Genomic DNA, 22583 nt, shown 5'->3' on the forward strand with positions numbered 1-22583 from the left:
CCATAAATTGTTTATGCTTTTCGACCTGTCCCCAAATAAATATAATTGGTTCAGCGTTTATTTTGATATTTCAACCTGCGTGTCCTGATCACGTCTGGTGTGGGGGGACAAAATCAACATGCGCGCGATGGGGCACGCGGACGGTCTGGGTAGCATGTTAGGATGGACGGTCTGGGTAGCATGTTAGGATGGACGGTCTGGGTAGCATGTTAGGGTGGACGGTCTGGGTAGCATGTTAGGGTGGACGGTCTGGGTAGCATGTTAGGATGGACGGTCTGGGTAGCATGTTAGGATGGACGGTCTGGGTAGCATGTTAGGGTGGACGATCTGGGTAGCATGTTAGGGTGGACGGTCTGGGTAGCATGTTAGGATGGACGGTCTGGGTAGCATGTTAGGGTGGACGGTCTGGGTAGCATGTTAGGATGGACGGTCTGGGTAGCATGTTAGGATGGACGGTCTGGGTAGCTTGTTAGGATGGACGGTCTGGGTAGCATGTTAGGGTGGACGGTCTGGGTAGCATGTTAGGGTGGACGTGGGACGGTCTGGGTAGCATTTTAGGGTGGACGTGGGACGGTCTGGGTAGCATGTTAGGATGGGACGGTCTGGGTAGCATGTTAGGGTGGACGGTCTGGGTAGCATGTTAGGATGGACGGTCTGGGTAGCATGTTAGGATGGACGGTCTGGTAGCATGTTAGGGTGGACGGTCTGGGTAGCATGTTAGGGTGGACGGTCTGGGTAGCATGTTAGGGTGGACGGTCTGGGTAGTATGTTAGGATGGACGGTCTGGGTAGCATGTTAGGGTGGACGGTCTGGGTAGCATGTTAGAGTGGACGGTCTGGGTAGCATGTTAGGGTGGACGGTCTGGGTAGCATGTTAGGATGGACGGTCTGGGTAGCATGTTAGGATGGACGGTCTGGGTAGCATGTTAGGATGGACGGTCTGGGTAGCATGTTAGGGTGGACGGTCTGGGTAGCATGTTAGGGTGGACGGTCTGGGTAGAATGTTAGGATGGACGGTCTGGGTAGCATGTTAGGATGGACGTGGAACGGTCTGGGTAGCATGTTAGGGTGGACGGTCTGGGTAGCATGTTAGGGTGGACGTGGATGGTCTGGGTAGAATGTTAGGGTGGACGGTCTGGGTAGCATGTTAGGATGGATGGTATGGGTAGCATGTTAGGGTGGGACGGTCAGGGTAGCATGTTAGGGTGGACGGTCAGGGTAGCATGTTAGGGGCGGACGGTCTGGGTAGCATGTTAGGGTGGACGGTCTGGGTAGCATGTTAGGGGTGGACGGTCTGGGTAGCATGTTAGGACGGACGGTCTGGGTAGCATGTTAGGGTGGACGGTCTGGGTAGCATGTTAGGATGGACGTGGGACGGTCTGGGTAGCATGTTAGGATGGACGGTCTGGGTAGCATGTTAGGATGGACGGTCTGGGTAGCATGTTAGGATGGACGGTCTGGGTAGCATGTTAGGGTGGACGGTCTGGGTAGCATGTTAGGATGGACGGTCTGGGTAGCATGTTAGGGTGGACGGTCTGGGTAGCATGTTAGGATGGACGGTCTGGGTAGCATGTTAGGGTGGACGGTCTGGGTAGCATGTTAGGATGGACGGTCTGGGTAGCATGTTAGGATGGGCGGTCTGGGTAGAATGTTAGGGTGGACGGTCTGGGTAGCATGTTAGGATGGACGGTCTGGGTAGCATGTTAGACAAGTTGTAAATGCAACAAGTTCTGACATTGTATCATGTAATATACTACCATTCATTCCAATTAGACTGGTTTGGATTTCTCCCTGACCAATATGGCTGACATTTACCATTCATTCCCATTAGACTGGTGTGGATTTCTCCCTGACCAATATGGCTGACATTTTCACCCCCATTCTGGAACCTTGAGGGTTTATGACATAGCCCCTCTAGTCATTTAATAGGATCTCTATGCAGCTTCATCCCTACCTCTAACCCCTGACCTTTAACCCCTCACCTCTAACCTCTCTTTCTATAGGAGCGTCTCCAGCAGTACTATTCTACCAGAGCAGCTTTAGCCCCAGAAGAGGTCCACAGAGCCCAGAGTCTAGCTCTAGATATCTGACCTCTAACCTCTCTCTCTATAGGGCGTCTCCAGCAGTACTATTCTACCAGAGCAGCTTTAGCCCCAGAAGAGGTCCACAGAGCCCAGAGTCTAGCTCTAGATATCTGACCTCTAACCTCTCTCTCTATAGGAGCGTCTCCAGCAGTACTATTCTACCAGAGCAGCTTTAGCCCCAGAAGAGGTCCACAGAGCCCAGAGTCTAGCTCTAGATATCTGACCTCTAACCTCTCTCTCTCTCTATAGGAGCGTCTCCAGCAGTACTATTCTACCAGAGCAGCTTTAGCCCCAGAAGAGGTCCACAGAGCCCAGAGTCTAGCTCTAGATATCTGACCTCTAACCTCTCTCTCTATAGGAGCGTCTCCAGCAGTACTATTCTACCAGAGCAGCTTTAGCCCCAGAAGAGGTCCACAGAGCCCAGAGTCTAGCTCTAGATATCTGACCTCTAACCTCTCTCTCTATAGGAGCGTCTCCAGCAGTACTATTCTACCAGAGCAGCTTTAGCCCCAGAAGAGGTCCACAGAGCCCAGAGTCTAGCTCTAGATATCTGACCTCTAACCTCTCTCTCTATAGGAGCGTCTCCAGCAGTACTATTCTACCAGAGCAGCTTTAGCCCCAGAAGAGGTCCACAGAGCCCAGAGTCTAGCTCTAGATATCTGACCTCTAACTCTCTCTCTCTATAGGAGCGTCTCCAGCAGTACTATTCTACCAGAGCAGCTTTAGCCCCAGAAGAGGTCCACAGAGCCCAGAGTCTAGCTCTAGATATCTGACCTCTAACCTCTCTCTCTATAGGAGCGTCTCCAGCAGTACTATTCTACCAGAGCAGCTTTAGCCCCAGAAGAGGTCCACAGAGCCCAGAGTCTAGCTCTAGATATCTGACCTCTAACCTCTCTCTCTATAGGAGCGTCTCCAGCAGTACTATTCTACCAGAGCAGCTTTAGCCCCAGAAGAGGTCCACAGAGCCCAGAGTCTAGCTCTAGATATCTGACCTCTAACCTCTCTCTCTCTATAGGAGCGTCTCCAGCAGTACTATTCTACCAGAGCAGCTTTAGCCCCAGAAGAGGTCCACAGAGCCCAGAGTCTAGCTCTAGATATCTGACCTCTAACCTCTCTCTCTATAGGAGCGTCTCCAGCAGTACTATTCTACCAGAGCAGCTTTAGCCCCAGAAGAGGTCCACAGAGCCCAGAGTCTAGCTCTAGATATCTGACCTCTAACCTCTCTCTCTCTCTATAGGAGCGTCTCCAGCAGTACTATTCTACCAGAGCAGCTTTAGCCCCAGAAGAGGTCCACAGAGCCCAGAGTCTAGCTCTAGATATCTGACCTCTAACCTCTCTCTCTCTATAGGAGCGTCTCCAGCAGTACTATTCTACCAGAGCAGCTTTAGCCCCAGAAGAGGTCCACAGAGCCCAGAGTCTAGCTCTAGATATCTGACCTCTAACCCTCTCTCTCTATAGGAGCGTCTCCAGCAGTACTATTCTACCAGAGCAGCTTTAGCCCCAGAAGAGGTCCACAGAGCCCAGAGTCTAGCTCTAGATATCTGACCTCTAACCCTCTCTCTCTATAGGAGCGTCTCCAGCAGTACTATTCTACCAGAGCAGCTTTAGCCCCAGAAGAGGTCCACAGAGCCCAGAGTCTAGCTCTAGATATCTGACCTCTAACCTCTCTCTCTATAGGAGCGTCTCCAGCAGTACTATTCTACCAGAGCAGCTTTAGCCCCAGAAGAGGTCCACAGAGCCCAGAGTCTAGCTCTAGATATCTGACCTCTAACTCTCTCTCTCTATAGGAGCGTCTCCAGCAGTACTATTCTACCAGAGCAGCTTTAGCCCCAGAAGAGGTCCACAGAGCCCAGAGTCTAGCTCTAGATATCTGACCTCTAACCTCTCTCTCTATAGGAGCGTCTCCAGCAGTACTATTCTACCAGAGCAGCTTTAGCCCCAGAAGAGGTCCACAGAGCCCAGAGTCTAGCTCTAGATATCTGACCTCTAACCTCTCTCTCTCTCTATAGGAGCGTCTCCAGCAGTACTATTCTACCAGAGCAGCTTTAGCCCCAGAAGAGGTCCACAGAGCCCAGAGTCTAGCTCTAGATATCTGACCTCTAACCTCTCTCTCTCTATAGGAGCGTCTCCAGCAGTACTATTCTACCAGAGCAGCTTTAGCCCCAGAAGAGGTCCACAGAGCCCAGAGTCTAGCTCTAGATATCTGACCTCTAACCTCTCTCTCTATAGGAGCGTCTCCAGCAGTACTATTCTACCAGAGCAGCTTTAGCCCCAGAAGAGGTCCACAGAGCCCAGAGTCTAGCTCTAGATATCTGACCTCTAACCTCTCTCTCTCTATAGGAGCGTCTCCAGCAGTACTATTCTACCAGAGCAGCTTTAGCCCCAGAAGAGGTCCACAGAGCCCAGAGTCTAGCTCTAGATATCTGACCTCTAACCTCTCTCTCTCTCTATAGGAGCGTCTCCAGCAGTACTATTCTACCAGAGCAGCTTTAGCCCCAGAAGAGGTCCACAGAGCCCAGAGTCTAGCTCTAGATATCTGACCTCTAACCCCTCTCTCTCTCTATAGGAGCGTCTCCAGCAGTACTATTCTACCAGAGCAGCTTTAGCCCCAGAAGAGGTCCACAGAGCCCAGAGTCTAGCTCTAGATATCTGACCTCTAACCTTCTCTCTCTCTATAGGAGCGTCTCCAGCAGTACTATTCTACCAGAGCAGCTTTAGCCCCAGAAGAGGTCCACAGAGCCCAGAGTCTAGCTCTAGATATCTGACCTCTAACCTCTCTCTCTATAGGAGCGTCTCCAGCAGTACTATTCTACCAGAGCAGCTTTAGCCCCAGAAGAGGTCCACAGAGCCCAGAGTCTAGCTCTAGATATCTGACCTCTAACCTCTCTCTCTATAGGAGCGTCTCCAGCAGTACTATTCTACCAGAGCAGCTTTAGCCCCAGAAGAGGTCCACAGAGCCCAGAGTCTAGCTCTAGATATCTGACCTCTAACCTCTCTCTCTCTATAGGAGCGTCTCCAGCAGTACTATTCTACCAGAGCAGCTTTAGCCCCAGAAGAGGTCCACAGAGCCCAGAGTCTAGCTCTAGATATCTGACCTCTAACCCTCTCTCTCTCTATAGGAGCGTCTCCAGCAGTACTATTCTACCAGAGCAGCTTTAGCCCCAGAAGAGGTCCACAGAGCCCAGAGTCTAGCTCTAGATATCTGACCTCTAACCTCCTCTCTCTCTCTATAGGAGCGTCTCCAGCAGTACTATTCTACCAGAGCAGCTTTAGCCCCAGAAGAGGTCCACAGAGCCCAGAGTCTAGCTCTAGATATCTGACCTCTAACCTCTCTCTCTCTCTATAGGAGCGTCTCCAGCAGTACTATTCTACCAGAGCAGCTTTAGCCCCAGAAGAGGTCCACAGAGCCCAGAGTCTAGCTCTAGATATCTGACCTCTAACCTCTCTCTCTCTCTCTATAGGAGCGTCTCCAGCAGTACTATTCTACCAGAGCAGCTTTAGCCCCAGAAGAGGTCCACAGAGCCCAGAGTCTAGCTCTAGATATCTGACCTCTAACCTCTCTCTCTCTATAGGAGCGTCTCCAGCAGTACTATTCTACCAGAGCAGCTTTAGCCCCAGAAGAGGTCCACAGAGCCCAGAGTCTAGCTCTAGATATCTGACCTCTAACTCTCTCTCTCTCTATAGGAGCGTCTCCAGCAGTACTATTCTACCAGAGCAGCTTTAGCCCCAGAAGAGGTCCACAGAGCCCAGAGTCTAGCTCTAGATATCTGACCTCTAACCTCTCTCTCTCTCTATAGGAGCGTCTCCAGCAGTACTATTCTACCAGAGCAGCTTTAGCCCCAGAAGAGGTCCACAGAGCCCAGAGTCTAGCTCTAGATATCTGACCTCTAACCCTCTCTCTCTCTATAGGAGCGTCTCCAGCAGTACTATTCTACCAGAGCAGCTTTAGCCCCAGAAGAGGTCCACAGAGCCCAGAGTCTAGCTCTAGATATCTGACCTCTAACCTCTCTCTCTCTATAGGAGCGTCTCCAGCAGTACTATTCTACCAGAGCAGCTTTAGCCCCAGAAGAGGTCCACAGAGCCCAGAGTCTAGCTCTAGATATCTGACCTCTAACCTCTCTCTCTCTATAGGAGCGTCTCCAGCAGTACTATTCTACCAGAGCAGCTTTAGCCCCAGAAGAGGTCCACAGAGCCCAGAGTCTAGCTCTAGATATCTGACCTCTAACCTCTCTCTCTCTCTATAGGAGCGTCTCCAGCAGTACTATTCTACCAGAGCAGCTTTAGCCCCAGAAGAGGTCCACAGAGCCCAGAGTCTAGCTCTAGATATCTGACCTCTAACCTCTCTCTCTCTCTCTATAGGAGCGTCTCCAGCAGTACTATTCTACCAGAGCAGCTTTAGCCCCAGAAGAGGTCCACAGAGCCCAGAGTCTAGCTCTAGATATCTGACCTCTAACCTCTCTCTCTTCATAGGAGCGTCTCCAGCAGTACTATTCTACCAGAGCAGCTTTAGCCCCAGAAGAGGTCCACAGAGCCCAGAGTCTAGCTCTAGATATCTGACCTCTAACCTCTCTCTCTCTCTATAGGAGCGTCTCCAGCAGTACTATTCTACCAGAGCAGCTTTAGCCCCAGAAGAGGTCCACAGAGCCCAGAGTCTAGCTCTAGATATCTGACCTCTAACCTCTCTCTCTCTCTATAGGAGCGTCTCCAGCAGTACTATTCTACCAGAGCAGCTTTAGCCCCAGAAGAGGTCCACAGAGCCCAGAGTCTAGCTCTAGATATCTGACCTCTAACCTCTCTCTCTCTATAGGAGCGTCTCCAGCAGTACTATTCTACCAGAGCAGCTTTAGCCCCAGAAGAGGTCCACAGAGCCCAGAGTCTAGCTCTAGATATCTGACCTCTAACCTCTCTCTCTCTCTATAGGAGCGTCTCCAGCAGTACTATTCTACCAGAGCAGCTTTAGCCCCAGAAGAGGTCCACAGAGCCCAGAGTCTAGCTCTAGATATCTGACCTCTAACCTCTCTCTCTCTATAGGAGCGTCTCCAGCAGTACTATTCTACCAGAGCAGCTTTAGCCCCAGAAGAGGTCCACAGAGCCCAGAGTCTAGCTCTAGATATCTGACCTCTAACCTCTCTCTCTCTATAGGAGCGTCTCCAGCAGTACTATTCTACCAGAGCAGCTTTAGCCCCAGAAGAGGTCCACAGAGCCCAGAGTCTAGCTCTAGATATCTGACCTCTAACCTCTCTCTCTCTATAGGAGCGTCTCCAGCAGTACTATTCTACCAGAGCAGCTTTAGCCCCAGAAGAGGTCCACAGAGCCCAGAGTCTAGCTCTAGATATCTGACCTCTAACCTCTCTCTCTCTCTCTATAGGAGCGTCTCCAGCAGTACTATTCTACCAGAGCAGCTTTAGCCCCAGAAGAGGTCCACAGAGCCCAGAGTCTAGCTCTAGATATCTGACCTCTAACTCTCTCTCTCTATAGGAGCGTCTCCAGCAGTACTATTCTACCAGAGCAGCTTTAGCCCCAGAAGAGGTCCACAGAGCCCAGAGTCTAGCTCTAGATATCTGACCTCTAACTCTCTCTCTCTATAGGAGCGTCTCCAGCAGTACTATTCTACCAGAGCAGCTTTAGCCCCAGAAGAGGTCCACAGAGCCCAGAGTCTAGCTCTAGATATCTGACCTCTAACCTCTCTCTCTCTCTATAGGAGCGTCTCCAGCAGTACTATTCTACCAGAGCAGCTTTAGCCCCAGAAGAGGTCCACAGAGCCCAGAGTCTAGCTCTAGATATCTGACCTCTAACCTCTCTCTCTCTCTATAGGAGCGTCTCCAGCAGTACTATTCTACCAGAGCAGCTTTAGCCCCAGAAGAGGTCCACAGAGCCCAGAGTCTAGCTCTAGATATCTGACCTCTAACCTCTCTCTCTCTCTATAGGAGCGTCTCCAGCAGTACTATTCTACCAGAGCAGCTTTAGCCCCAGAAGAGGTCCACAGAGCCCAGAGTCTAGCTCTAGATATCTGACCTCTAACCTCTCTCTCTCTCTATAGGAGCGTCTCCAGCAGTACTATTCTACCAGAGCAGCTTTAGCCCCAGAAGAGGTCCACAGAGCCCAGAGTCTAGCTCTAGATATCTGACCTCTAACCTCTCTCTCTCTATAGGAGCGTCTCCAGCAGTACTATTCTACCAGAGCAGCTTTAGCCCCAGAAGAGGTCCACAGAGCCCAGAGTCTAGCTCTAGATATCTGACCTCTAACCTCTCTCTCTCTCTATAGGAGCGTCTCCAGCAGTACTATTCTACCAGAGCAGCTTTAGCCCCAGAAGAGGTCCACAGAGCCCAGAGTCTAGCTCTAGATATCTGACCTCTAACCTCTCTCTCTCTCTATAGGAGCGTCTCCAGCAGTACTATTCTACCAGAGCAGCTTTAGCCCCAGAAGAGGTCCACAGAGCCCAGAGTCTAGCTCTAGATATCTGACCTCTAACCCCTCTCTCTCTATAAGGCGTCTCCAGCAGTACTATTCTACCAGAGCAGCTTTAGCCCCCAGAAGAGGTCCACAGAGCCCAGAGTCTAGCTCTAGATATCTGACCTCTAACCTCTCTCTCTATAGGAGCGTCTCCAGCAGTACTATTCTACCAGAGCAGCTTTAGCCCCAGAAGAGGTCCACAGAGCCCAGAGTCTAGCTCTAGATATCTGACCTCTAACCTCTCTCTCTCTCTATAGGAGCGTCTCCAGCAGTACTATTCTACCAGAGCAGCTTTAGCCCCAGAAGAGGTCCACAGAGCCCAGAGTCTAGCTCTAGATATCTGACCTCTAACCTCTCTCTCTCTCTATAGGAGCGTCTCCAGCAGTACTATTCTACCAGAGCAGCTTTAGCCCCAGAAGAGGTCCACAGAGCCCAGAGTCTAGCTCTAGATATCTGACCTCTAACCTCTCTCTCTCTCTAAGGGTCTCCAGCAGTACTATTCTACCAGAGCAGCTTTAGCCCCAGAAGAGGTCCACAGAGCCCAGAGTCTAGCTCTAGATATCTGACCTCTAACCTCTCTCTCTCTCTATAGGAGCGTCTCCAGCAGTACTATTCTACCAGAGCAGCTTTAGCCCCAGAAGAGGTCCACAGAGCCCAGAGTCTAGCTCTAGATATCTGACCTCTAACCCTCTCTCTCTATAGGAGCGTCTCCAGCAGTACTATTCTACCAGAGCAGCTTTAGCCCCAGAAGAGGTCCACAGAGCCCAGAGTCTAGCTCTAGATATCTGACCTCTAACCTCTCTCTCTCTATGGAGCGTCTCCAGCAGTACTATTCTACCAGAGCAGCTTTAGCCCCAGAAGAGGTCCACAGAGCCCAGAGTCTAGCTCTAGATATCTGACCTCTAACCTCTCTCTCTCTCTATAGGAGCGTCTCCAGCAGTACTATTCTACCAGAGCAGCTTTAGCCCCAGAAGAGGTCCACAGAGCCCAGAGTCTAGCTCTAGATATCTGACCTCTAATCTCTCTCTCTATAGGAGCGTCTCCAGCAGTACTATTCTACCAGAGCAGCTTTAGCCCCAGAAGAGGTCCACAGAGCCCAGAGTCTAGCTCTAGATATCTGACCTCTAACTCTCTCTCTCTCTATAGGAGCGTCTCCAGCAGTACTATTCTACCAGAGCAGCTTTAGCCCCAGAAGAGGTCCACAGAGCCCAGAGTCTAGCTCTAGATATCTGACCTCTAACCTCTCTCTCTCTCTATAGGAGCGTCTCCAGCAGTACTATTCTACCAGAGCAGCTTTAGCCCCAGAAGAGGTCCACAGAGCCCAGAGTCTAGCTCTAGATATCTGACCTCTAACCTCTCTCTCTCTATAGGAGCGTCTCCAGCAGTACTATTCTACCAGAGCAGCTTTAGCCCCAGAAGAGGTCCACAGAGCCCAGAGTCTAGCTCTAGATATCTGACCTCTAACCTCCTCTCTCTCTCTATAGGAGCGTCTCCAGCAGTACTATTCTACCAGAGCAGCTTTAGCCCCAGAAGAGGTCCACAGAGCCCAGAGTCTAGCTCTAGATATCTGACCTCTAACCTCTCTCTCTCTATAGGAGCGTCTCCAGCAGTACTATTCTACCAGAGCAGCTTTAGCCCCAGAAGAGGTCCACAGAGCCCAGAGTCTAGCTCTAGATATCTGACCTCTAACCTCTCTCTCTCTCTATAGGAGCGTCTCCAGCAGTACTATTCTACCAGAGCAGCTTTAGCCCCAGAAGAGGTCCACAGAGCCCAGAGTCTAGCTCTAGATATCTGACCTCTAACCCTCTCTCTCTCTATAGGAGCGTCTCCAGCAGTACTATTCTACCAGAGCAGCTTTAGCCCCAGAAGAGGTCCACAGAGCCCAGAGTCTAGCTCTAGATATCTGACCTCTAACCTCTCTCTCTCTCTCTATAGGAGCGTCTCCAGCAGTACTATTCTACCAGAGCAGCTTTAGCCCCAGAAGAGGTCCACAGAGCCCAGAGTCTAGCTCTAGATATCTGACCTCTAACCTCTCTCTCTCTATAGGAGCGTCTCCAGCAGTACTATTCTACCAGAGCAGCTTTAGCCCCAGAAGAGGTCCACAGAGCCCAGAGTCTAGCTCTAGATATCTGACCTCTAACCTCTCTCTCTCTATAGGAGCGTCTCCAGCAGTACTATTCTACCAGAGCAGCTTTAGCCCCAGAAGAGGTCCACAGAGCCCAGAGTCTAGCTCTAGATATCTGACCTCTAACCTCTCTCTCTCTATAGGAGCGTCTCCAGCAGTACTATTCTACCAGAGCAGCTTTAGCCCCAGAAGAGGTCCACAGAGCCCAGAGTCTAGCTCTAGATATCTGACCTCTAACCTCTCTCTCTCTATAGGAGCGTCTCCAGCAGTACTATTCTACCAGAGCAGCTTTAGCCCCAGAAGAGGTCCACAGAGCCCAGAGTCTAGCTCTAGATATCTGACCTCTAACCTCTCTCTCTCTCTATAGGAGCGTCTCCAGCAGTACTATTCTACCAGAGCAGCTTTAGCCCCAGAAGAGGTCCACAGAGCCCAGAGTCTAGCTCTAGATATCTGACCTCTAACCTCTCTCTCTCTATAGGAGCGTCTCCAGCAGTACTATTCTACCAGAGCAGCTTTAGCCCCAGAAGAGGTCCACAGAGCCCAGAGTCTAGCTCTAGATATCTGACCTCTAACCCCTCTCTCTCTATAGGAGCGTCTCCAGCAGTACTATTCTACCAGAGCAGCTTTAGCCCCAGAAGAGGTCCACAGAGCCCAGAGTCTAGCTCTAGATATCTGACCTCTAACCCTCTCTCTCTCTATAGGAGCGTCTCCAGCAGTACTATTCTACCAGAGCAGCTTTAGCCCCAGAAGAGGTCCACAGAGCCCAGAGTCTAGCTCTAGATATCTGACCTCTAACCTCTCTCTCTCTCTATAGGAGCGTCTCCAGCAGTACTATTCTACCAGAGCAGCTTTAGCCCCAGAAGAGGTCCACAGAGCCCAGAGTCTAGCTCTAGATATCTGACCTCTAACTCTCTCTCTCTATAGGAGCGTCTCCAGCAGTACTATTCTACCAGAGCAGCTTTAGCCCCAGAAGAGGTCCACAGAGCCCAGAGTCTAGCTCTAGATATCTGACCTCTAACCTCCTCTCTCTCTCTATAGGAGCGTCTCCAGCAGTACTATTCTACCAGAGCAGCTTTAGCCCCAGAAGAGGTCCACAGAGCCCAGAGTCTAGCTCTAGATATCTGACCTCTAACCTCTCTCTCTCTATAGGAGCGTCTCCAGCAGTACTATTCTACCAGAGCAGCTTTAGCCCCAGAAGAGGTCCACAGAGCCCAGAGTCTAGCTCTAGATATCTGACCTCTAACCTCTCTCTCTCTCTATAGGAGCGTCTCCAGCAGTACTATTCTACCAGAGCAGCTTTAGCCCCAGAAGAGGTCCACAGAGCCCAGAGTCTAGCTCTAGATATCTGACCTCTAACCTCTCTCTCTCTCTATAGGAGCGTCTCCAGCAGTACTATTCTACCAGAGCAGCTTTAGCCCCAGAAGAGGTCCACAGAGCCCAGAGTCTAGCTCTAGATATCTGACCTCTAACCTCTCTCTCTCTCTATAGGAGCGTCTCCAGCAGTACTATTCTACCAGAGCAGCTTTAGCCCCAGAAGAGGTCCACAGAGCCCAGAGTCTAGCTCTAGATATCTGACCTCTAACCTCTCTCTCTCTCTATAGGAGCGTCTCCAGCAGTACTATTCTACCAGAGCAGCTTTAGCCCCAGAAGAGGTCCACAGAGCCCAGAGTCTAGCTCTAGATATCTGACCTCTAACCTCTCTCTCTCTATAGGAGCGTCTCCAGCAGTACTATTCTACCAGAGCAGCTTTAGCCCCAGAAGAGGTCCACAGAGCCCAGAGTCTAGCTCTAGATATCTGACCTCTAACCTCTCTCTCTCTCTATAGGAGCGTCTCCAGCAGTACTATTCTACCAGAGCAGCTTTAGCCCCAGAAGAGGTCCACAGAGCCCAGAGTCTAGCTCTAGATATCTGACCTCTAACCCTCTCTCTCTCTATAGGAGCGTCTCCAGCAGTACTATTCTACCAGAGCAGCTTTAGCCCCAGAAGAGGTCCACAGAGCCCAGAGTCTAGCTCTAGATATCTGACCTCTAACCTCTCTCTCTCTCTATAGGAGCGTCTCCAGCAGTACTATTCTACCAGAGCAGCTTTAGCCCCAGAAGAGGTCCACAGAGCCCAGAGTCTAGCTCTAGATATCTGACCTCTAACCTCTCTCTCTCTCTATAGGAGCGTCTCCAGCAGTACTATTCTACCAGAGCAGCTTTAGCCCCAGAAGAGGTCCACAGAGCCCAGAGTCTAGCTCTAGATATCTGACCTCTAACCTCTCTCTCTCTCTATAGGAGCGTCTCCAGCAGTACTATTCTACCAGAGCAGCTTTAGCCCCAGAAGAGGTCCACAGAGCCCAGAGTCTAGCTCTAGATATCTGACCTCTAACCTCTCTCTCTCTATAGGAGCGTCTCCAGCAGTACTATTCTACCAGAGCAGCTTTAGCCCCAGAAGAGGTCCACAGAGCCCAGAGTCTAGCTCTAGATATCTGACCTCTAACCTCTCTCTCTCTCTATAGGAGCGTCTCCAGCAGTACTATTCTACCAGAGCAGCTTTAGCCCCAGAAGAGGTCCACAGAGCCCAGAGTCTAGCTCTAGATATCTGACCTCTAACCTCTCTCTCTCTATAGGAGCGTCTCCAGCAGTACTATTCTACCAGAGCAGCTTTAGCCCCAGAAGAGGTCCACAGAGCCCAGAGTCTAGCTCTAGATATCTGACCTCTAACCTCTCTCTCTCTCTATAGGAGCGTCTCCAGCAGTACTATTCTACCAGAGCAGCTTTAGCCCCAGAAGAGGTCCACAGAGCCCAGAGTCTAGCTCTAGATATCTGACCTCTAACCTCTCTCTCTCTCTATAGGAGCGTCTCCAGCAGTACTATTCTACCAGAGCAGCTTTAGCCCCAGAAGAGGTCCACAGAGCCCAGAGTCTAGCTCTAGATATCTGACCTCTAACCTCTCTCTCTCTCTATAGGAGCGTCTCCAGCAGTACTATTCTACCAGAGCAGCTTTAGCCCCAGAAGAGGTCCACAGAGCCCAGAGTCTAGCTCTAGATATCTGACCTCTAACCTCTCTCTCTATAGGAGCGTCTCCAGCAGTACTATTCTACCAGAGCAGCTTTAGCCCCAGAAGAGGTCCACAGAGCCCAGAGTCTAGCTCTAGATATCTGACCTCTAACCTCTCTCTCTCTATAGGAGCGTCTCCAGCAGTACTATTCTACCAGAGCAGCTTTAGCCCCAGAAGAGGTCCACAGAGCCCAGAGTCTAGCTCTAGATATCTGACCTCTAACCTCTCTCTCTCTCTATAGGAGCGTCTCCAGCAGTACTATTCTACCAGAGCAGCTTTAGCCCCAGAAGAGGTCCACAGAGCCCAGAGTCTAGCTCTAGATATCTGACCTCTAACCTCTCTCTCTCTCTATAGGAGGCGTCTCCAGCAGTACTATTCTACCAGAGCAGCTTTAGCCCCAGAAGAGGTCCACAGAGCCCAGAGTCTAGCTCTAGATATCTGACCTCTAACCTCTCTCTCTCTATAGGAGCGTCTCCAGCAGTACTATTCTACCAGAGCAGCTTTAGCCCCAGAAGAGGTCCACAGAGCCCAGAGTCTAGCTCTAGATATCTGACCTCTAACTCTCTCTCTCTATAGGAGCGTCTCCAGCAGTACTATTCTACCAGAGCAGCTTTAGCCCCAGAAGAGGTCCACAGAGCCCAGAGTCTAGCTCTAGATATCTGACCTCTAACCTCTCTCTCTCTATAGGAGCGTCTCCAGCAGTACTATTCTACCAGAGCAGCTTTAGCCCCAGAAGAGGTCCACAGAGCCCAGAGTCTAGCTCTAGATATCTGACCTCTAACCTCTCTCTCTATAGGAGCGTCTCCAGCAGTACTATTCTACCAGAGCAGCTTTAGCCCCAGAAGAGGTCCACAGAGCCCAGAGTCTAGCTCTAGATATCTGACCTCTAACCCTCTCTCTCTATAGGAGCGTCTCCAGCAGTACTATTCTACCAGAGCAGCTTTAGCCCCAGAAGAGGTCCACAGAGCCCAGAGTCTAGCTCTAGATATCTGACCTCTAACCTCTCTCTCTCTATAGGAGCGTCTCCAGCAGTACTATTCTACCAGAGCAGCTTTAGCCCCAGAAGAGGTCCACAGAGCCCAGAGTCTAGCTCTAGATATCTGACCTCTAACCCTCTCTCTCTATAGGAGCGTCTCCAGCAGTACTATTCTACCAGAGCAGCTTTAGCCCCAGAAGAGGTCCACAGAGCCCAGAGTCTAGCTCTAGATATCTGACCTCTAACCTCTCTCTCTATAGGAGCGTCTCCAGCAGTACTATTCTACCAGAGCAGCTTTAGCCCCAGAAGAGGTCCACAGAGCCCAGAGTCTAGCTCTAGATATCTGACCTCTAACCCTCTCTCTCTCTCTATAGGAGCGTCTCCAGCAGTACTATTCTACCAGAGCAGCTTTAGCCCCAGAAGAGGTCCACAGAGCCCAGAGTCTAGCTCTAGATATCTGACCTCTAACCTCTCTCTCTCTATAGGAGCGTCTCCAGCAGTACTATTCTACCAGAGCAGCTTTAGCCCCAGAAGAGGTCCACAGAGCCCAGAGTCTAGCTCTAGATATCTGACCTCTAACCTCCTCTCTCTCTATAGGAGCGTCTCCAGCAGTACTATTCTACCAGAGCAGCTTTAGCCCCAGAAGAGGTCCACAGAGCCCAGAGTCTAGCTCTAGATATCTGACCTCTAACCTCTCTCTCTCTATAGGAGCGTCTCCAGCAGTACTATTCTACCAGAGCAGCTTTAGCCCCAGAAGAGGTCCACAGAGCCCAGAGTCTAGCTCTAGATATCTGACCTCTAACCTCTCTCTCTCTCTATAGGAGCGTCTCCAGCAGTACTATTCTACCAGAGCAGCTTTAGCCCCAGAAGAGGTCCACAGAGCCCAGAGTCTAGCTCTAGATATCTGACCTCTAACCTCTCTCTCTCTCTATAGGAGCGTCTCCAGCAGTACTATTCTACCAGAGCAGCTTTAGCCCCAGAAGAGGTCCACAGAGCCCAGAGTCTAGCTCTAGATATCTGACCTCTAACCTCTCTCTCTCTCTATAGGAGCGTCTCCAGCAGTACTATTCTACCAGAGCAGCTTTAGCCCCAGAAGAGGTCCACAGAGCCCAGAGTCTAGCTCTAGATATCTGACCTCTAACCTCTCTCTCTCTATAGGAGCGTCTCCAGCAGTACTATTCTACCAGAGCAGCTTTAGCCCCAGAAGAGGTCCACAGAGCCCAGAGTCTAGCTCTAGATATCTGACCTCTAACCTCTCTCTCTATAGGAGCGTCTCCAGCAGTACTATTCTACCAGAGCAGCTTTAGCCCCAGAAGAGGTCCACAGAGCCCAGAGTCTAGCTCTAGATATCTGACCTCTAACCTCTCTCTCTCTATAGGAGCGTCTCCAGCAGTACTATTCTACCAGAGCAGCTTTAGCCCCAGAAGAGGTCCACAGAGCCCAGAGTCTAGCTCTAGATATCTGACCTCTAACCTCTCTCTCTCTCTATAGGAGCGTCTCCAGCAGTACTATTCTACCAGAGCAGCTTTAGCCCCAGAAGAGGTCCACAGAGCCCAGAGTCTAGCTCTAGATATCTGACCTCTAACCTCTCTCTCTCTATAGGAGCGTCTCCAGCAGTACTATTCTACCAGAGCAGCTTTAGCCCCAGAAGAGGTCCACAGAGCCCAGAGTCTAGCTCTAGATATCTGTATAGAGGTACAAGACTTCCTGCACACCACCCACCCTGACATGCCTCTGGGAGAGATGTCACTGGGAGGGTCCCTGTTTGACGACCTACAGGTACCGCACACACACCGTACCGCACACACACCGTACCGCACACACACCGTACCGCACACACACCGTACCGCACACACACCGTACCGCACACACACACCGTACCGCACACACACCGTACCACACACACACTGAATCACACTCTCCTCTCTCTCTCTCTCTCTTCCTCTTTCTCTCTCTCTTCCTCTCTCTCCATCTCTCTCTCTCTTCTCTCTCTCTTCTCTCTCTGTCTCTCTCTTCTCTCTCTCTCTCTCTCTCTCTCCTCTCCTCTCTCTCTCTCGCTCTCCTCTCTCGCTCTCTCGCTCTCATCTCTCGCTCTCTCGCTCTCTTCCTCTCTCTCGCTCTCTCGCTCTCCTCTCGCTCTCCTCTCGCTCTCTTCCTCTCTCTCCATCTCTCTCTCTCTCTTCCTCTCTCTCTCTCTCCTCTCTCTCACTCTCCTCTCTCTCTCTCTCTCTCCTCTCTTCTCTCTCTCTCTCCCTATCTCTCTCTCTCTCTCCCTATCTCTCTCTCTCTCTCTCTCTCTCTCTCTCTCTCTCCTCTCCTCTCTCTCTCTTCCTCTCTCTCCATCTCTCTCTCTCTCTTCCTCTCTCTCTCTCTCCTCTCTCTCACTCTCCTCTCTCTCGCTCCTCTCTTCTCTCTCTCTCTCCCCTATCTCTTCCCTATCTCTCTCCTCTCTCTCTCTCTCTCTCTCTCTCTCTCTCTCTCTCTCTCTCTCTCTCTCTCTCTCTCTCTCTCTCTCTCTCTCTCTCTCTCTCTCTCTCTCTCTCTCTCTCTCTCTCTCTCTCTCTCTCTCTCTCTCTCTCTCTCTCTCTCTCTCTCTCTCTCTGTCTCTGTCTCTGTCTCTGTCTCTCTCTCTCTCTCTGTCTCTCTCTCTCTCTCTCTCCTCTCTCTCCTCTCTCTCTCTCTCTCTCTCTCTCTCTCTCTCTCTCTCTCTCTCTCCTCTCTCTCTCTCTCTCTCTCTCTCTCTCTCTCTCTCTCTCTCTCTCTCTCTCTCTCTCTCTCTTCTCTCTCTCTCCTCTCTTCTCTCTCCTCTTTCGCTCTCTCTCTTCTCTCTCTCTCCTCTCTCTCTCTCTCTCTCTCCTCTCGCTCTCTCCTCTCTCCTCTTTCTCTCGCTCTCTCTCCTCTCTCCTCTCTCTCTCTCTCTCTCTTCCTCTCTCTCTCTCTCTCTCTCTCTCTCTCTCTCTCTCTCTTCCTCTCTCTCTCCTCTCTCTCTCTCTCTCTTTCTCGCTCTCTCTCTCCTCTCTCTCTCTCTCTGCTCTCTCTCCTTTCTCCTCTTTCTCTGCTCTCTCTCCTCTCTCTCTCTCTCTCTCTCTCCTCTCTGTCTCTCTCCTCTATCTCTCTCTCTCTCTGTCTCCCTCTCTCTCTCTCTCTCTCTCTCTGTCTCTCTCTCTCTCTCACTCTCTCACTCTCTCTCTCTCTCTCTCTCTCTCTCTCTCTCTCTCTCTCTCTCCTCTCTCCTCTCTCCCCTCTCTCCCTCTCTCTCCTCTCTCTCTCTCTCTCTCTCTCTCTCCTCCCTCCCTCCCCTTGCGGTTGTTCAAATCCAGTCAACAGATTGTACCAAACTAGAATGATTCTACTGTCCACTTAGTTTCTTAATAGAAGTCATTCTATCTCCATGATTCCAACAGTTCACCTAAGTCAAAATTGCAATATTTTGTGTTGGTGGTGATGAAGCTGATGACGTTGTGTTGGTGGTGATGAAGCTGATGACGTTGTGTTGGTGGTGATGAAGCTGATGACGTTGTGTTGGTGGTGATGAAGCTGATGACGTTGTGTTGGTGTGTCTAGGTGGTGAGTGCGGACCATGCATGCCTGTTGGTTCCCCTCCAGCTAGAAGCCAGTCTGTGGAGACTGATCCCTGGGGAGGAGACCCTCCTAACACACCCTCTACACTGGATGGTCCGACGGGTCAACCTGGAGTTCTTCCCTAGAGGACGCAGCTACTGGGACAGGTAATAACACTGGGACAGGTACACCCTCTACACTGGGACAGGTAATAAACTGGAACACTGGGACAGGTAATAACACTGGGACAGGTTCACCTCTACACTGGGACAGGTAATAACACTGGGACAGGTACACCCTCTACACTGGGACAGGTAATAACACTGGGACAGGTTCACCCTCTACACTGGGACAGGTAATAACACTGGGACAGGTTCACCCTCTACACTGGGACAGGTAATAACACTGGGACAGGTAATAACACTGGACACACACCCTCTACACTGGGACAGGTAATAACACTGGGACAGGTACACCCTCTACACTGGGACAGGTACACCCTCTACACTGGGACAGGTAATAACACTGGGACAGGTAATAACACTGGGACAGGTTCACCCTCTACAATGGGACAGGTAATAACACTGGGACAGGTACACCCTCTACACTGGGACAGGTAATAACACTGGGACAGGTAATAACACTGGGACAGGTAATAACACTGGGACAGGTTCACCCTCTACACTGGGACAGGTAATAACACTGGGACAGGTAATAACACTGGGACAGGTAATAACACTGGGACAGGTTCAACCTCTACACTGGGACAGGTGATAACACTGGGACAGGTGATAACACTGGGACAGGTAATAACACGGGGACAGGTTCACCCTCTACACTGGGACAGGTAATAACACTGGGACAGGTAATAACACTGGGACAGGTAATAACACTGGGACAGGTTCCCCCTCTACACTGGGACAGGTTCACCCTCTACACTGGGACAGGTTCACCCTCTACACTGGGACAGGTTCACCCTCTACACTGGGACAGGTTCACCCAAGGTCTAGACCAGGGTATTTAAATCTGTCCCCTCTACCTGATCATTATCCATATTGTCCAGACCAGGGGTATTTAAATCTGTCCTGTTCTACCTGATCATTATCCATATTGTCCAGACCAGGGGTATTTAAATCTGTCCTGTTCTACCTGATCATTATCCATATTGTCCAGACCAGGGGTATTTAAATCTGTCCCCTCTACCTGATCATTATCCATATTGTCCAGACCAGGGGTATTTAAATCTGTCCTGTTCTACCTGATCATTATCCATATTGTCCAGACCAGGGGTATTTAAATCTGTCCCCTCTACCTGATCATTGTCCAGACCAGGGGTATTTAAATCTGTCCTGTTCTACCTGATCATTATCCATATTGTCCAGACCAGGGGTATTTAAATCTGTCCTGTTCTACCTGATCATTATCCATATTGTCCAGACCAGGGGTATTTAAATCTGTCCCCTCTACCTGATCATTATCCATATTGTCCAGACCAGGGGTATTTAAATCTGTCCTGTTCTACCTGATCATTATCCATATTGTCCAGACCAGGGGTATTTAAATCTGTCCCCTCTACCTGATCATTATCCATATTGTCCAGACCAGGGGTATTTAAATCTGTCCTGTTCTACCTGATCATTATCCATATTGTCCAGACCAGGGGTATTTAAATCTGTCCTGTTCTACCTGATCATTATCCATATTGTCCAGACCAGGGGTATTTAAATCTGTCCTGTTCTACCTGATCATTATCCATATTGTCCAGACCAGGGGTATTTAAATCTGTCCCCTCTACCTGATCATTATCCATATTGTCCAGACCAGGGGTATTTAAATCTGTCCTGTTCTGCCTGATCATTATCCATATTGTCCAGACCAGGGGTATTTAAATCTGTCCCCTCTACCTGATCATTATCCATATTGTCCAGACCAGGGGTATTTAAATCTGTCCCCTCTACCTGATCATTATCCATATTGTCCAGACCAGGGGTATTTAAATCTGTCCCCTCTACCTGATCATTATCCATATTGTCCAGACCAGGGGTATTTAAATCTGTCCTGTTCTGCCTGATCATTATCCATATTGTCCAGACCAGGGGTATTTAAATCTGTCCTGTTCTGCCTGATCATTATCCATATTGTCCAGACCAGGGGTATTTAAATCTGTCCTGTTCTGCCTGATCATTATCCATATTGTCCAGACCAGGGATATTTAAATCTGTCCTGTTCTACCTGATCATTATCCATATTGTCCAGACCAGGGGTATTTAAATCTGTCCTGTTCTACCTGATCATTATCCATATTGTCCAGACCAGGGGTATTTAAATCTGTCCCCTCTACCTGATCATTATCCATATTGTCCAGACCAGGGGGTATTTAAATCTGTCCCCTCTGCCTGATCATTATCCATATTGTCCAGACCAGGGGTATTTAAATCTGTCCCCTCTGCCTGATCATTATCCATATTGTCCAGACCAGGGGTATTTAAATCTGTCCCCTCTACCTGATCATTATCCATATTGTCCAGACCAGGGGTATTTAAATCTGTCCTGTTCTACCTGATCATTATCCATATTGTCCAGACCAGGGGTATTTAAATCTGTCCTGTTCTGCCTGATCATTATCCATATTGTCCAGACCAGGGGTATTTAAATCTGTCCCCTCTACCTGATCATTATCCATATTGTCCAGACCAGGGGTATTTAAATCTGTCCCCTCTACCTGATCATTATCCATATTGTCCAGACCAGGGGTATTGAAATATGTCCTGTCCTGCCTGGTGTCCCAGGTCTAAATCTGTCCTGTCCTGCCTGGTGTCCCAGGTCTAAATCTGTCCTGTCCTGCCTGGTGTCCCAGGTCTAAATCTGTCCTGTCCTGCCTGGTGTCCCAGGTCTAAATCTGTCCTGTCCTGCCTGGTGTCCCAGGTCTAAATCTGTCCTGTCCTGCCTGGTGTCCCAGGTCTAAATCTGTCCTGTCCTGCCTGGTGTCCCAGGTCTAAATCTGTCCTGTCCTGCCTGGTGTCACCAGGTCTAAATCTGTCCTGTCCTGCCTGGTGTCCCAGGTCTAAATCTGTCCTGTCCTGCCTGGTGTCCCAGGTCTAAATCTGTCCTGTCCTGCCTGGTGTCCCAGGTCTAAATCTGTCCTGTCCTGCCTGGTGTCCCAGGTCTAAATCTGTCCTGTCCTGCCTGGTGTCCCAGGGTCTGAAATCTGTCCTGTCCTGCCTGGTGTACCAGGTCTAAATCTGTCCTGTCCTGCCTGGTGTCCCAGGTCTAAATCTGTCCTGTCCTGCCTGGTGTCCCAGGTCTAAATCTGTCCTGTCCTGCCTGGTGTCCCAGGTCTAAATCAGTCCCTGATTAGAGGGGAACAATGGAAGAAAGTGGCTTGGAGGTTCCAGATTTGAATGTGAAGGGATCTCTAGATTTCTGGCCCAGCTAGTAATTGTCAGGCTGTCTCTCTCCTCCTCTAGGTTCCTAGTGGGAGGGTATCTATCGTGCAGGGTGATGGTGAGCATGCTCAGTAAGGCTGTCTCTCTCCTCCTCTAGGTTCCTAGTGGGAGGGTATCTATCGTGCAGGGTGATGGTGAGCATGCTCAGTAAGGCTGTGTCTCTCCTCCTCTAGGTTCCTAGTGGGAGGGTATCTATCGTGCAGGGTGATGGTGAGCATGCTCAGTAAGGCTGTCTCTCTCTCCTCCTCTAGGTTCCTAGTGGGAGGGTATCTATCGTGCAGGGCGATGGTGAGCATGCTCAGTAAGGCTGTCTCTCTCTCCTCCTCTAGGTTCCTAGTGGGAGGGTATCTATCGTGCAGGGTGATGGTGAGCATGCTCAGTAAGGCTGTCTCTCTCTCCTCCTCTAGGTTCCTAGTGGGAGGGTATCTATCGTGCAGGGTGATGGTGAGCATGCTCAGTAAGGCTGTCTCTCTCTCCTCCTCTAGGTTCCTAGTGGGAGGGTATCTATCGTGCAGGGTGATGGTGAGCATGCTCCAGTAAGGCTGTCTCTCTCTCCTCCTCTAGGTTCCTAGTGGGAGGGTATCTATCGTGCAGGGTGATGGTGAGCATGCTCAGTAAGGCTGTGTCTCTCTCCTCCTCTAGGTTCCTAGTGGGAGGGTATCCATCGTGCAGGGCGATGGTGAGCATGCTCAGTAAGGCATGTCTCTCTCCTCCTCTAGGTTCCTAGTGGGAGGGTATCTATCGTGCAGGGTGATGGTGAGCATGCTCAGTAAGGCTGTCTCTCTCTCCTCCTCTAGGTTCCTAGTGGGAGGGTATCTATCGTGCAGGGTGATGGTGAGCATGCTCAGTAAGGCTGTGTCTCTCTCCTCCTCTAGGTTCCTAGTGGGAGGGTATCTA

The 22583-nt window shown here is 50.4% G+C and overlaps 1 protein-coding gene across 1 annotated transcript in view; it reads left to right on the forward strand.

Moving 5' to 3' along the window:
- LOC123485399 (mitochondrial dynamics protein MID49-like) overlaps positions 1 to 22583 on the forward strand; it is a 50050-nt gene that overhangs the window by 12248 nt on the left and 15219 nt on the right. Inside the window, 4 exon segments of the mRNA XM_045216315.1 lie at positions 16288 to 16458; positions 18244 to 18407; positions 21938 to 22130; positions 22329 to 22365. Coding sequence (XP_045072250.1) covers positions 16288 to 16458; positions 18244 to 18407; positions 21938 to 22130; positions 22329 to 22365 — 565 coding nt within the window.

The sequence above is a fragment of the Coregonus clupeaformis genome, unplaced genomic scaffold (assembly GCF_020615455.1).
Source record: "Coregonus clupeaformis isolate EN_2021a unplaced genomic scaffold, ASM2061545v1 scaf0676, whole genome shotgun sequence".
NCBI classification, from domain to species: Eukaryota; Metazoa; Chordata; class Actinopteri; order Salmoniformes; family Salmonidae; genus Coregonus; species Coregonus clupeaformis.